The 14,643-nt window shown below is 34.1% G+C and overlaps 1 protein-coding gene across 2 annotated transcripts in view; it reads left to right on the forward strand.

The window, feature by feature from the left end:
• STXBP5L (syntaxin binding protein 5L) overlaps positions 1-14,643 on the forward strand; it is a 338,252-nt gene that overhangs the window by 44,719 nt on the left and 278,890 nt on the right. For both annotated transcript variants that reach the window (XM_087439668.1, XM_087439669.1), the window contains exon 2: positions 8,361-8,458. In XM_087439668.1, coding sequence (XP_087295794.1) covers positions 8,361-8,458 — 98 coding nt within the window. The remainder of the gene's footprint in view (positions 1-8,360; positions 8,459-14,643) is intronic.

Consider the following 14,643-nt stretch of genomic DNA (forward strand, 5'->3'; position numbering starts at 1 on the left):
GGCTTCTCTTGGGTGGCCACAAGAGGAGTAGATCTCCACACCCAACCACCGGAATCTTAAAGTTTATATAGAGGTTTTAACAGGGGTCAGTCATGTATACTGTCCAGATGATATCAACACCACATTACTATCTCAAAGCTATGTCCTTGGGCAGCTTGGGGAAGGCAAGAGGAGCACGCATTACAAGGACGGGGGTGGGGGGGTGAGGTGCCTCTGACTGCCCAGGTCCAGCTCATGGGTTAATCAGCTGTTATGTCCTCTCAATGACCTCCTCCAAAAACACTGACTGTTATGATTTGTTGGGAGGATGGGGATATGGCAGGGGTGCTTGTATGTGTAATGAGGGGGTGGGTGTAAAAGAGAGAATCTTTTTTTGAAAAGTCAGTAAGTAGCAATATAAAAATGTTATTTTGAGACACATTAGGTAAATACCAAAATAAATAGCAAAAAGATTGAAAAGTAGTTGCGTCTGGGAAGTAGGAACTGGGAAAGGGAAAGGGACGGATGACTTCTAATTTTCATAATATGTCCTATGGAATTACCTGACTTGTTAAACTATGTGCATGATTGAGTGTGATAAAAATATAACTAAAATGAGAGGAAAAAAGGATGTAAAATTTCAAAATATTAATGTTAATAAACAAACATTCCATTTCTATTATATCTACTTCCAAATATCTTGTAAAATGGTGGTGTAGTAGTGCTTTATTCTTCTTTAATTTTAATATCAACTGCCTTTTAGATCTTTGAACATAATAGTTTTCTCATTCTTTCAGGAAATTTAAAACTCTGTGAAATTGGCACCAAAATTTCAATTGCCAGTGGCATTTGTGTGAGCAGGTACTTTGCCAGACTTGTACATATAGGTCAATTTTACCTTTTTGTCACAGTGTGATGGGGTTTCATAGAAACTTCTTATTTTTGTTACCGTTATGCCACTCCGTGGTGTCATATGCCTGTCATAGTCCTCTTAGTCTTTTCCTTCATTTGAGGGAGCTGGCAATTATTCAGCAATACTTTCAATGATCCAAGATGACATCAAATTCAGGGAAGAGTTGTGGATATACACATAGGCCTAAAAAGCTCAAAGTTCTTAAGTAATCTGGCTGTTATTGGAAACAAATATCATTGAAATTGAGAGAATTTATCAATAGGAGTTGCTCCACAGTTACAGTAATAGTTGGTTTTTGCTTACCAGAATATATTGTGTCCTGTGAATGTCCTTTTCTACAGGGGAATAGCCCAGATATTTCATCTCAAGTTATTTGACTTTTTGACTTACTGAACAAATTTTGAGACTACAATTAATTTCCAATTTCTGGATTCAAGATCAGGAATGATTACCCAACTCAGCCCTTTCCTCAGAGAATAACATTTGTTGACCAAACCAGGCAAGTGAACTTAATAGCAGAAAAAGCATGTATTATATAATCATAAATATTTACAGGCAAATCTTCTATCTAGAAGAATTTTTAAATAAAATAAGTTTATTGCCTAACTGTAATATTCTATCTTCTGTAATCTATGTGTTTTTTTTTCTATATCTGGTAGTTTTCAATCATTACATTCATGTTATTAGGTGAAGCCTAGTGTGTGATTCCAGGTGTTATATGCTCAGATTATAGAAATGATAGCTTTGGCATATCAGTACTATATTGGATGTGATAAATAACAGGCATGAACTACCAATGTGGTAGCAAGCTGGAGTCCTAGTAGCGTAGAATCAAAAGCCATATTTATTTCTTTCATTTTTCAGACTAATGATCAATACTGGGGAACATTTCTCATAAATTAACTTGGTGTTCTAATAAATATTTACTTCTTTTTAGGAATGAATGGTTGAGGTGGATATTAGGATGCCAGTTAGGATTGTAACAGGCCATAATAACTGTGGATTAAAAAATGTCAAAATTTATTTCTCTTTCATGAAATCTGTCCAAGCTTAAGCAACCCAGGACTGATTCAATGGCTCTGTGGTGTCTAGAACCCAGCAAAGTCTTTCTATCTTGTTTCTCTGCTATCTTGAAAATATGGCTTCCATCTCATGTTCTAAGATGGCTGTTCCAACTCCTGCCATTGTATCCATTTTCCAATCAGTAGGAAAGTGAGAAAAATAAGTAGTATTTGCCTTCACTTTAAAGGGTTTATATAATTTCTGCTCTCATTCCTTTGTTCAGAATCTAGGGTAGCCTGCAGTGGAGGCTGGGAAATATAGTGTGAACTGGATTGCTACGTACAGAACTCAAAATTTTATTACTAGAGAAAAAGGGGAAAAGAAGATATTGTGGAGCAATAGGCAGTTTCTCTCACAGGTAGTTTTGAGGCTGTTTTGAAATATTATGATAGTATTAAGCCTAGTCAACCAGGCCTAATATAAATACTGCTTTGTCTTAGTGTATTGCTTTCAGTTCCACGCTGGGCTTTCTGTGTTTTCTATATACTGAGAAAATTAAAATTAGAACTAAACTAAAACTAAAATGTTCAGAATTCCTTGCCAGCTGGGTTCTGGTTACATTGTGCCAATGGGAGGCACTTGTACCAGATTAAAAGATATGAAGAAAGAAAAGTTCTTTTGCTTTTGGTAGTGCCTCTTTCAGTGTCAGCAATGAGTACAGGTTTGTGTCTTTCATCTCAGAGGTGGTAGCACCTTCCTTAACCTATGGTAATATAACCAAGTCTTCCACATATTTGTAACCAATTCTCTGTTATATCTTTCTTTGCTTCAAATATCTGGAGAGATTTATGAAACTGTTGATACAGTTGGCCACCTTACCTCATCCCCTGCAATATTTTGAAGGGAGAGTGCTATGGACTGAACTGTGTCCCCCCAAAATTCATGTTGAAATGCCCAACCCCCAATGTGATGGTATTTGGAGATGGGGCCTTTGGGAGTTAATTAGAGTTAGATGAGGTTGTAAAGGTGATGCCCTTCGTGATGGCATTAGTGCCTTTACAAGAAGAGGAAGACAGAGAGAGCGTTCTCTCCCCATCATGTGAGGACACAGTGAGAAGGTGGCCATCTGCAAGCCAGGAAGAGGGCTCTCACTATGAACTGAGTTGGCCAGTAATTTGATCTTGACTTCCAGGATCTAGAAGTGTGAGAAATAAATGTCTTGTTTAAGCCACCCAGTCTATGGTATTTTGTTATAGCAGCCTGAGCAGACTAATATAGAGAGTAAAACAGAAGAAAACAAGAGAAGCAAAATAATGTTAAGAAAAATTAAGAACCTAATTTTATTTGTTGGTGATTAGCTTTGCTGCCACCATCTTACTTCATCAACTGAGCATAAACTATAGTATTTCAATAACCCTTTCTGACTGTCTAAAATTGAGAATTTTTTTACCTTGACGTAGTAGTCTTCAGACTCTGTTCCCCCATATTTTTCTCTTGCTTCCTTTTTTTACTACATCTGTCATTCCAGTTGGTAGCCTTGATTCTTTTGAAATCAGCCAGGTACTCCAACTCATCCTCACTTCTTATCGCATACTTTTGTCTGATGATGCAATAGCAGAACATTTGATATTCTTGAGGGGAACAATATTTTTTTCTTTCAAAATAAGGTATAATTTACCTACCATACAATTCACCCATTTAAAATGTACATTTCAGTGGTTTTTGGTATATTTACAGAGTTGTGAACAACCACCATAATCAATTTCAGAACATTTCATCACCCCCAAAAGCAACCTATCCCATTAGCAATCAATTCCCATTACCCAGAGCCCCATCCCCTATCCCTAGGCAACCAGTAATATAATTTATTTCTCTAAATATTTTCCTAGTCTGTACATTCCATATAAATGGAATCACATAATATGTGACTGGCTTCTTTCAGTTAGTGTAACGTTTTCAAGGTACATCCTGTTGTAGCATGTCAGTACTTCATTATGTTTTATTTATTTATTTTTTTGTGAGAAAGATCAGCCCTGAGCTAACATCTGCCAATCCTCCTCTTTTTTTGCTGAGGAAGACTGGCCCTGGGCTAACATCCATGCCCATCTTCCTCCACTTTATATGGGACACCGCCACAGCATGGCTTGACAAGCAGTGCGTCGGTGTGCGCCTGGGATCCAAACCAGCGAACCCCGGGCTGCCGCAGCAGAGCGCGTGCACGCGCCACCGGGCTGGCCCCTCATTCTGTTTTATTGATGAATAATATTCCATGGTATGGATATACCACATTTCATTTATCCATTCATCAGTTGATGGATATTTGAGTCGTTTCTGCTTTTTGGCTATTATGAATAATGCTGCTTTGAACATTTGTATAAAAGTTTTGTATGGATTTCTTTTTCTTTTCTCTTGGTTATATACCCAGGAGCAGAATCACTGGGTCTATATTTTACATTTTGAGGAACTGCCAAGCTATTTCCCAATAAGACTTCATGATTTTACATTTCCACCAGCAATGTATTAGGGCTCCAATTTCTCCACATCTTTGTCAACGTGTGTTAATATCTATCTTTTTTTTTTTTAAGTATTTTTTTCTTTTTCTTTTTAATTTAATTAATTAATTTATTTTCCCCCCAAAGCCCCAGTAGATAGTTGTATGTCATAGTTGCACATCCTTCTAGTTGCTGTATGTGGGACGCGGCCTCAGCATTGCTGGACAAGTGGTGCGTCGGTGCGCGCCCAGGATCCGAACCCGGGCTGCCAGCAGCGGAGCGCACGCACTTAACCGCTAAGCCACGGGGCCTGCCCAATATCTGTCTTTTTTATTGTAGCCATCCTAGTGGATGTGCAGTTGTATCTTATTGTGGATATGATTTGCAGTTCCCTAATGGCTAATGATGTTGAGCATCTCATCATATGTTTATTGGTCATTTGTATATATTCTTTGGATAAATGTCTATTAAGACCCTTTGCCCATTTTTACATTGATTGTCTTTTTATTGTTGAGTCGTAAGAGTTCTTTATGTATTCTGGATATAAGTTCTTTATCAGATATATGATTTGCAAATATTTTCTTCCATGCTATGGGTTGTCTTTTTACTTTCTTGATGGTATCCTTTACAGCACAGTTTTTAATTCTCACAAAGTTCAATTTATGTATTTTTAATTTTGTTACTTGTGCTTTTGATGTCATATTTAAGAAACCATTGCCTAATCCTAAGTCACTGAGATTTAAGCATATGTTTTTTCCTAAGAGTTTTATAGTTTTGGCTCTTACAGTTAGGTCTACAATCCATTTTGAGCTAATTTTTGTATACAGTATAAATAAAGGGTCCAACTTAATTCTCTTGTATGTGATATCCAGTTTTTACAGCACCGTTTGTTGAAAGACTATTCTTTCCTCATTGAATTGTCTTGGCAGTGTTGTCAAAAATCAGTTGACTGAAAATGTGAGGATTTATTTCCAGAATCTCAGTTCTGTTCCATTGATCTTTGTGGCTGTCCTTACACCGGTACCTCACTGTCTTGATTACTGTAGATTTGTATAAGTTTTGAAAATGGAAAATGTGAGTCCTCCAAATTTGTTCTTCTTTATCAAGATCATTTTGGTGTTCTGAGTCCCTTGACTTAGGGTCATATGAATCGTAGGATCAGTTTGTCGATTTATGCAAAAAAGCCAGCTGGGATTTTGATGGGGATTGCATTGATTCTGTAGATCAATTTGGGGAGTGTTGTCATTTTAACAAATGACATTAAATCTTTTAATCTATGGCTATGGGATGTCTTTCGTTTTACTTAGTTCTTTTAAAAATTTTTTCAACAATGTTTTGTAGTTTTTAGCATATAAGTTTTGCACTTCTTTTGTTCTTTTTATTCCTGAATGTTTTGTTCCTTTGGATGGTACTATAAATGAAATTATTGTCTTAACTTGATTTTTGAATAGTGCATTGCTAGTACATAGAAATATTATTGATGTTTGTACATTAATTTTGCAACCTTGCTTAACTCCTTTATTAGTTCTAATAATTTTTCATTGTATTTCTTAGGCTTGTATATCGTGCCATCTGCAAATAGTTTTAGGTCTTCTTTTCTAATCTGGATGTCTTTTATTTATTTTTCTTGCCTAATTGCCCTGGATAGGACATAGAAGTGGCAAAAGCAGACATACTTGTCTCATTCCTGATTTTAGAGTGAAAACATTCATTCTTTCACTAATTAGTATGATGTTAGCTGTAGGTTTTTTGTACATGCCATTTATCAGATTGAGGAAGTTCTCTACAGTTTCATTTGTTGAGTGCTTTTTAAGATGAATGAGTGTTGGATTTTCTAAAACAATTTTTCTGCATCTATTGAGATAATCATGTGATTTTTGCCCTATATTTTATTGATGTGGTATATTACATTAAATAATTTTTTTCTGTTAAGCCAACCTTGCATAATTGGGGTAAATCCACCAACTCATGGTATATATCCTTTTTATATGTTTCTGAAATTAGTTTGCTAGTTTGCCCCTGTATTGAGGATTTTTGCACCTATATCAATAAGAATTAGTCGTTTTCAGTTTTCTTTTCTTGTGATGTCTTTGTCTGTTTCTAGTGTCAGGGTAATACTGGCCTCATAGAATGAGTTGGGAAATGTTCCCACTTCTTTTATTTTTTTGGAGAGTTAAGTATATTCTGATTTTTGTTATCCACATTGCTCTACAGGAAGATTATGAATATCTCCTTCTTGACAGTGTTATGTTTATAAGTCTGAATAAAGAAAACAGTTCAGAGTCAAGAGGGAAAAACCTCAGTTAAGAATCATAACTAGAAAATGTTTTTATCTGGGTGTTTTTTTACCAACTTAGTTGAGAATTCTCTGGAGACTATAGAACAGTAGTTGGTTGGTTAACGACATCATGGTACATTCATACTATAATAAGCTCTTCAACCTTTAAATAGGTTGAAGTACATTTACACATTTTTTTTTGTGGTAATATTTCCATGATATACTGTTGAGTAAAAAAACAGATTGCAGATCTGGTTATATATTATGTAATACGCATATGCATATATGTTCATATATGCTTTAAAAGAAAAAAAGAAGGTTATGCAATGAACTTAGAGTTTTTTTCTGGGAAATAAGAGTTTTAGATGAACTACGTACTGTAGTTTATCTTTCATTTCATCTTTGACTATTTACAAGTACAATATTTTGTTATAAAAATATTTCCATTAATAAATAGTTCTTGGAGCACTAAATAGCTGGCTAAACAAGATGAAGGTCTCTTTTTTCTTATACATGTGGGTTCTCTATTTCTTTGAAAAGTTATAGCACATTTCATGTTGAAATTAATTCCTAATATTGCATATTCCTTTTTCACATGTTAGTCTTATATCCTTTATGATATTATGAGCTTTTAATATTTTTCTTTTCTTTTTTTTTCCATTATGTTATTATAAAAGCTTTCAAACATACAGAAGAGTTGAAAGAATTATACTGTGAACACTCATGTATGTATGTATGGGTGTGTATATACACCCATACACACATACTCAGCATCTAGGTTTGACAGTTATCATTTTGCTGTATTTACTTTATTGTATGTCTATCTACCCATCTATACATATTACTTTTTTGGATGTATTTTGCAATAAGTTGGAAGTGTCAATACACTTCACCTGTTAAAACTTCAGTATGCATGTCATGAACTAGAGTTCAGTATTTGTTTATAATGCTTTTTTTCTTGTTTTTTTTTCTTGAGGTACAATTTACATACAGAGAAATCACAAATTTTATTGTACCATTTGATGAGTTTTGACTAATGTTTACACTTGTGTAACCTAAACCTCTATCAAAATGTGGAATATTACCTTCACTCAATAAAATTTTTTCATACCCCTTCCCAGTCAGTTCTCCTCAAGTTAACCACCATTGTGATTTTTTTTCACCATGGGTTGGTTTTGCTTGCTCAGAATTTAATATAAATGTGATTATACTATATGCACTCTTGTATATTGCTCCTCTTACTTAGCGTAACGTTTTTGAGAATCATCCATGTTGTTGCATCTGTCTGGTTTTCTTTTTTAATTGTTGACTAGTACTCTATTGTATGAGTATACCACAGTTTTGTTTTTTAATTCTCTTGTTTTTGGACACTTGGGCTGTTTCTAGGTTGTTATATATAAAGCTATTAGGGGCATACTGATCCAAATTATGTGGACTCTTCATTTTCTTGAATATATACGTAGGAGTGGAATTTCTAGGTCATAGGACAGGTATATGTTTAGTTCTATAAGAAACTGCAAGACATTTTTCCAAAGTGGTTGTGTCATTTAATACTCCTACTAACAACATTTTGTAGTAGTTTTTTTTTTTTTAAATAACAAAAATATTTTAGTAATTCTGGTGGTTGGATAGTGGTATCTTGTAATTTTAATTTTTATTTCTCTTGTGACTGTTTTTACTGTTTGTTCTCTTTCAGACAGTTCGGCATGGTTTTCCTTATCAGCCCACAACATTAGCCTTTGATCCAGTTCAGAAAATCTTGGCTATTGGGACGAGAACAGGTGCTATTCGAATGTATCCTTAATTTTTGGTTCATTATTTGCTATATTAATACCAATTATATTTCCTTAAATATTCAGGTAAGTGAAATATTAATGATCAAATTAAGTTTATTTTTCCTTAAAAAATGAGTAACAATTGTGAAAACTCACATTGTCAAATTTATTGGCATATTTTTAATGTATGTGAGAGAAGTATTGATGTCCCTTCTTTAATTCCTGATACTGGTAATTTGTATCTTCTCTTTTTTCCTGATCGGTCTGGCAAGAAGCTTATCAATTGTATTGACTTTCAAAAGAACCAACTTTTGGTTTTATTGCTTTTCTGTATTGTTTTCCTATATTATATTTCATTGATTTCTGCTTTGATCTTTTTTATTTCCTTTTTTTGCTTAACTTTGGGTTTAATTTGATCTTCTTATTCTAGTTTCTTAAGGTGGAAACTGAGGTCATTGATTTGAGAATTTTCTTCTTTTCTATTACATGCCTGTAGTGATGTAAATTTCCTTCCCAAATCTGCTTTGTCATCCCATTTTTTACATTAAACTTTTTATTTTGAGATCGTTGTAGATTTAATTGTGGTAAGAACAAATAATACAGAGAAATTCCATGTACTCTTCACCCAATTTCCTCCAATAGTAACATCTTATAAAACTGCAGTGTAATATTACAACCAGGATATTGACATTGATACATTCAAGGTACAGAGCATTTCTATTACCACAAGGATTTTTCATGTTGCCCTTTTATAGCCACACCCTGTCTGTCCAATTTCCCTACCCCCATCCTTGACTCCTGACAATCACTAATTTGTTCTTTATTTCAGTAATTTTGCCACTTTAAGACTATTATATAAATGGAATCATACAGTATGTAACCTTTTGGGATTGGCTTTTTTCACTCAGCATAATTCTCTGAAGATTCATCCAAATTGTTGTATGTATCAGTAGTTCACTTTTTTTTATTGTTGAGTGATATTTCATGGTATGGATGTACCACAGTTTGTTTAACCATTCACTTATCGAAGGACATCTGGGTTCCCAGTTTTTATAATTTTTTATAATTAAAGCAACTATGAACATTTGTGTTTCTGTGTGAACATAAGTATTCATTTCTCTGGTATACATGCCGAGGAGTGCAGTTAGGGGGTCATGTGGTAGTTGCATGTTTATTTTTATAAGAAGATGCCAGACTATTTTCCAGAGAGGTTGTAATATTTTAAATTCCCACCAGCAGTGTATGAGTAATCCTATATCTCCACATCCTTTCCAGCATTTTCTGTTATTTTTTTATTTTAGCCATTATGATAATTTTGTAGTGATACCTTGTTGTGGTATTTTTATATGTTCTAGATAATAGTTCTTTGTTAGATATATGGTTTGTAAATTTTTTTTTCCAGTCTTTACCTTGTCTTTTCACCATCTTAACAGGATCTTTCAGAGTCCAGTTTATCAGTTTTTCCTTTATTGATTGTGCTTTTAGTATCATCTCTTAGAACTCTTTGCCTAACCCTGGATCTTAATTATTATTTTTTTCCTAAAAATTTTGTAGTTCTACATTTTATATTTAAGTACAGGTCCCATTTTGAGTTAATTTTTTATTGGCATAGTCTTTGTTTGGTTTTGGTATTGGGGTAATATTGGCTGCATAAAAAGAATTGACAGGTGTTGCTTCTTCTGCTTTCCTAAGAGATTGTGTAATATTGCTGTTAATTCTTTCAATGTTTGATAGAATTCTCTATTGAAAGTACTTGGGCCTGGAGATTATTTTATGAGAGATTTCATATTACAAATTCTATTTATTTAATAGTTATAGGACTACTTTGCTTTTCTATTTTATCTTAGTTGAATTTTGGTAGTTCATAGTCAGTCTTACTAGTGGTTTATAAATTTTATTGATTTTTTGGAAGAACCAGCATTTTGTTTAATTGATTTTTCATTGTCTTGGTTTCAATTTTTTTCTGATATCTTTTTTTATTGAGATATAATTGGCATACAATGTTATATTAGTTTCAAAGTGACTTATCTTTATTATTTCTTTCCTTTACTTTTCTTTGAGCTTGTTTTGCTCGCTCTTTCTAATTTCTTTCTCTCTCTTTTGGTGAGGAAGATCAGCCCTGAGCTAACATCCATGCCAATCTTCCTCTTTTTGCTGAGGAAGACTGGCCCTGAGCTAACCTTCGTGCCCATCTTTCTCCACTTTATGTGGGATGCTGCCACAGCATGGCCCAACAAGCAGTGGGTCAGTGCGGGCCTGGGATCTGAACCCGGGCCCTCAGTAGCGGAGCGCGCACTTAACCGCTAAGCTATGGGGCCAGCCCCAGGTCTTATTTATCTTATAACTGGAAGTTTGTACCTTTTGACCACCTTCACCAGTTTTGCCCCCCCCCCCCCCCCATCTCCAGCAACCACCAGTCTGTTCTCTGTATCTATCATTTCGGTGTTTTTGTTTATTTGTTGTTTTTTTTTTTTGATTCCACATGTAAGTGATAGCATACAGTATTTGTCTTTCTCTGTCTGACTTATTACACTTAGCATAATGCCTTCAGTGTCCGTCCATTTTGTCACAAATGGCAAGATTTCCTTCTTTTTATGGCTGAATAATATTCCATTGTGTTATATACCACATTGTCTTTATCCATTTGTTCATTAATAGACACTTAGGTTGTTTCCATATCTGGGCTATTGTGTAAGTAATGCTGCAATGAACATGGGGGTGCAGGTATCTTTTTGAATTAGTGTTTTTGTTTTCTTTGGATATATTCCCAGAAGTGGAGTTTCTGGATCATATGATAGTTCTATTTTTAATTTTTTGAGGAACCTCCACACTGTTTTCCATAATGGCTCTACCAAATTACATTCCCACCAACAGTGCACAAGGGTTCCCTTTTTTCCACATCCTCAGCAACCCTTGTTATTTCTTGTCTTCTTGATAATAGCCATTCTAACAGGTGTGAGGTGATATCTCATTGTGATTTTGATTTGTATTTCCTTAATGACTAGTGATGTTGAGCATCTTTTCATGTACCTTTTGGCCATCTGTGTGTCTTCTTTGGGAAGATGTCTATTGAGATCCTCTGCCCATTTATTATTATTATTTTTTTATTTTTATTTATTTTTATTATTTTTATTTTTTTGTTTATTGCGGCAACATTGGTTTATAACATTGTATAAATTTCAGGTGTACATCATTATACTTCTATTTCTGCATAGATTACATCATGTTCACCACCCAAATACTAATTACAACCCATCTTTTAACTGGATTGTTTGTTTTCTTGCTATTGCATTGTATGAGTTCTTTATATATTTTGGATATTAACCCCTTATCAGATAGATGGTTTGTAAATATTTTTTAGTATTCAGTAGGTTGCCTTTTCATTTTGTTGATGGTTTCCTTTGCTGTACAGAAGATTTTTAGGTTGATGTAGTCTCACTTGCTTATTTTTGCTTTTAGTGTCAAATCCATAAATCATCACTAAGACTGATGTCCAGGAGCTTATTGCCTATGTTTTTTTCTAGGAGGTTTATGGCTTCAGGTCTTATGTTCAAGCCTTTAATCAATTTTGAGTTAATTTTTGTGTGTGGTGTAAGATAGTGGTCCAGTTTTATTCTTTTGCATGTGGCTCTCCAGTTTTTCCAGCACCATTTATTGAAGAGACTAACTTTTCCCCATTGAGTATTCTTGGCTCTCTTATCAAATATTAGTTGACCATATATGCATTGGTTTATTTCTGGGCTCTTGATTCTGTTCCATTGGTCTGTGTGTCTGTTTTTATGCCAATATCATACTGTTTTGATTACTATAGCATTGTAATATAGTTTGAAATCAGGAAACATGATGCCTCCAGCTTTATTCTTCTTTCTTGAGAAGGTTATTTGGGGTCTTTTGTAGTTCCACACAAATTTTAGGATTGTTTGTTCTATTTCTGTGAAAAATGCCATTGGAATTTTTATAGAGTTTGCATTGAATCTGTATATTGCTTTGGGTAGTATGGAAATTTTAACAATATTAATTTTTTCAATCCATGAGCATGGAATATCTTTCTATTTATTTGTGTCTTTAATTTCTTTCATCAAAGTCTTATAGTTTTCAATGTACAAGTCTTTTACCTCCTTGGTGAAATTTATTCCTAAGTATTTTATTCTTTTTGATGCAATTATAAATGGGATTGTTTTCTTAATTTCTCTCTCTGGTAGTTCATTATCGGTGTATAGAAATACAACTGATTTTTGTATATTGATTTTGTGGGGTCATTTTCTTTCCAATCTACTCTGTCAATCTACTTCTTTTAATTGGTATATTAAGGTCATTTACTATTAAGGTAATTATTTATATGTTAGGGCTTAGGTCTGCCATTTTTATTTCTTTTCTTTTCTTTTTTTTTTTTTTTTAAATTAAAGGGCCTCAAACAAGGCTGCTCTATTTACCCGTCTGGAGAAATTGATTGATTGATTGACTGATTGATTGATGAGGAAGATTCACCCTGAGCTAACATCTGCTGGCAATCTTCCTCTATTTTTGCTTGAGGAAGATTAACCCTGAGCTAACATCTGTGCAAGTCTTTCTCTATTTTGTATGTGGGTTGCCGCCACAGCATGGCTGATGATTGGTATAGGTCCACGGCTGGGATACTAACCCGCAAACCCTGGTCCCCCAAAGAGGAGCGTGCTGAACTTCACCACTATGCCACGGGGATGGCCCCTTTTATTTCTTTGTTTTCTGTTTGTTTCCTGTGTTTCTTGCTCCTATTTCTCTTTTCTTACCTTCCTGTGGGTTTTTGAATATTTTTTAATTATTCAATCTTGATTTATCTGTACGTTTTTGAGTACATTGCTTTGTAGAGTGTTCTTAGTGGTTGCTCTAGGTATAATAAACACACATAAATTATCATGGTATACTGGTATCAACATTTTTTCATTTCAAGGGAAACATAGAAACCTTAGTTCCAATTAGCTCCCCTTTCTCTACTTTTAAATTATCTTAAGTATTTCCTGTATATACCTTGAGTACCATTTCAGATGGTACTATAATTTTTGCTTCCACCATCAAATATGATTTCAGAAACTCATAAGAAGTAGAATAATCTATTGTATTTACCCACATTTTTACTCATTCTTATGTTCATTGCTGATGTTCCAAGCCTTCTTTTTACAGGGTCTTTAAGGTGAAAATCTGGGGTGTTGATTTGAGATCTTTCATCACTTCCTTCTGGTTAGAGAACTTCTGTTAGATATTTTTTAAGGGAAAGTTTGCTAGAAACAAATTGTCTTAGTTTTTCATCATCTGAGAATGTATTTATTTCTCCTTCATTCCTGAAGGATATTTTTGTTGGCTATGGAGTACACAGTTGACAATTATTTTCTTTCAATACTTGAAAAATGTATGACTTCCTTCTGGCCTCCATGGTGTCAGATGAGAAATCTATTGTCATTAAAATTCATGTTCATTTGTAATGCTTTGTTTGTCTCTGGCTGCTTTCCAGAGGTTTTTTTTGGTTTTCTTTTTTTCAGTTTTCGCAAGCTTAATTGTGATGAATTTGGCATGGATATTCCTGGGTTTATCTTATTTGGTGTTTGCTCAGCATTTTGCATCTGTAGGTTTATGTATTTCATCAAATTTGGGAAGTTTTAAGCCATTGTTTTTTATAATAGTTTTTCAGTCCGGCTATTTTTCTTCTCTCCTTCTGGGACTCCAATTATATGAATGTTAGATCTTTTGTTATTGTCCCACAGATTTCTGAGACTATGTTCATTGTGTTTTTCCCCTCAGTCTCTTTTCCCTCTGTTGTTCAGATTGGATAAATTCTATTGATCTCTCTCCAAGTTTACTGATTTTATCCTCTGTCATCTCCACTCTGCTACTGAGCCTATGCATTTTTATTTTGGTCATTGTATTTTTCAATTCTATGATTTCAGTTCTTTTTTAGAACCTTTCTTTCTTTACTGATCTTTTCCATTTTTAATTTGTTTCAAGAAGATTTATAATTGTTTATTGAAAGATTTTTCTGATGGTTGCTAAAAACCTTTCTCAGATAATTACATCTGATTCATCTTGATGTTGGCATGTTTTGATTGTCTTTTCTTGTTCAAATGTTATTATCGTGGTTCTTAGTATGATGAGTGATTTTCAATTGTATCTTGGATATTTTGGATATTATATTATGAAATTCTGGAGTCTATTAATCTTTTTTTACCAGGT

Source organism: Ceratotherium simum, chromosome 15, assembly GCF_057802395.1.
Source record: "Ceratotherium simum simum isolate JZ-2026a chromosome 15, ASM5780239v1, whole genome shotgun sequence".
Lineage (NCBI taxonomy): Eukaryota > Metazoa > Chordata > Mammalia > Perissodactyla > Rhinocerotidae > Ceratotherium > Ceratotherium simum.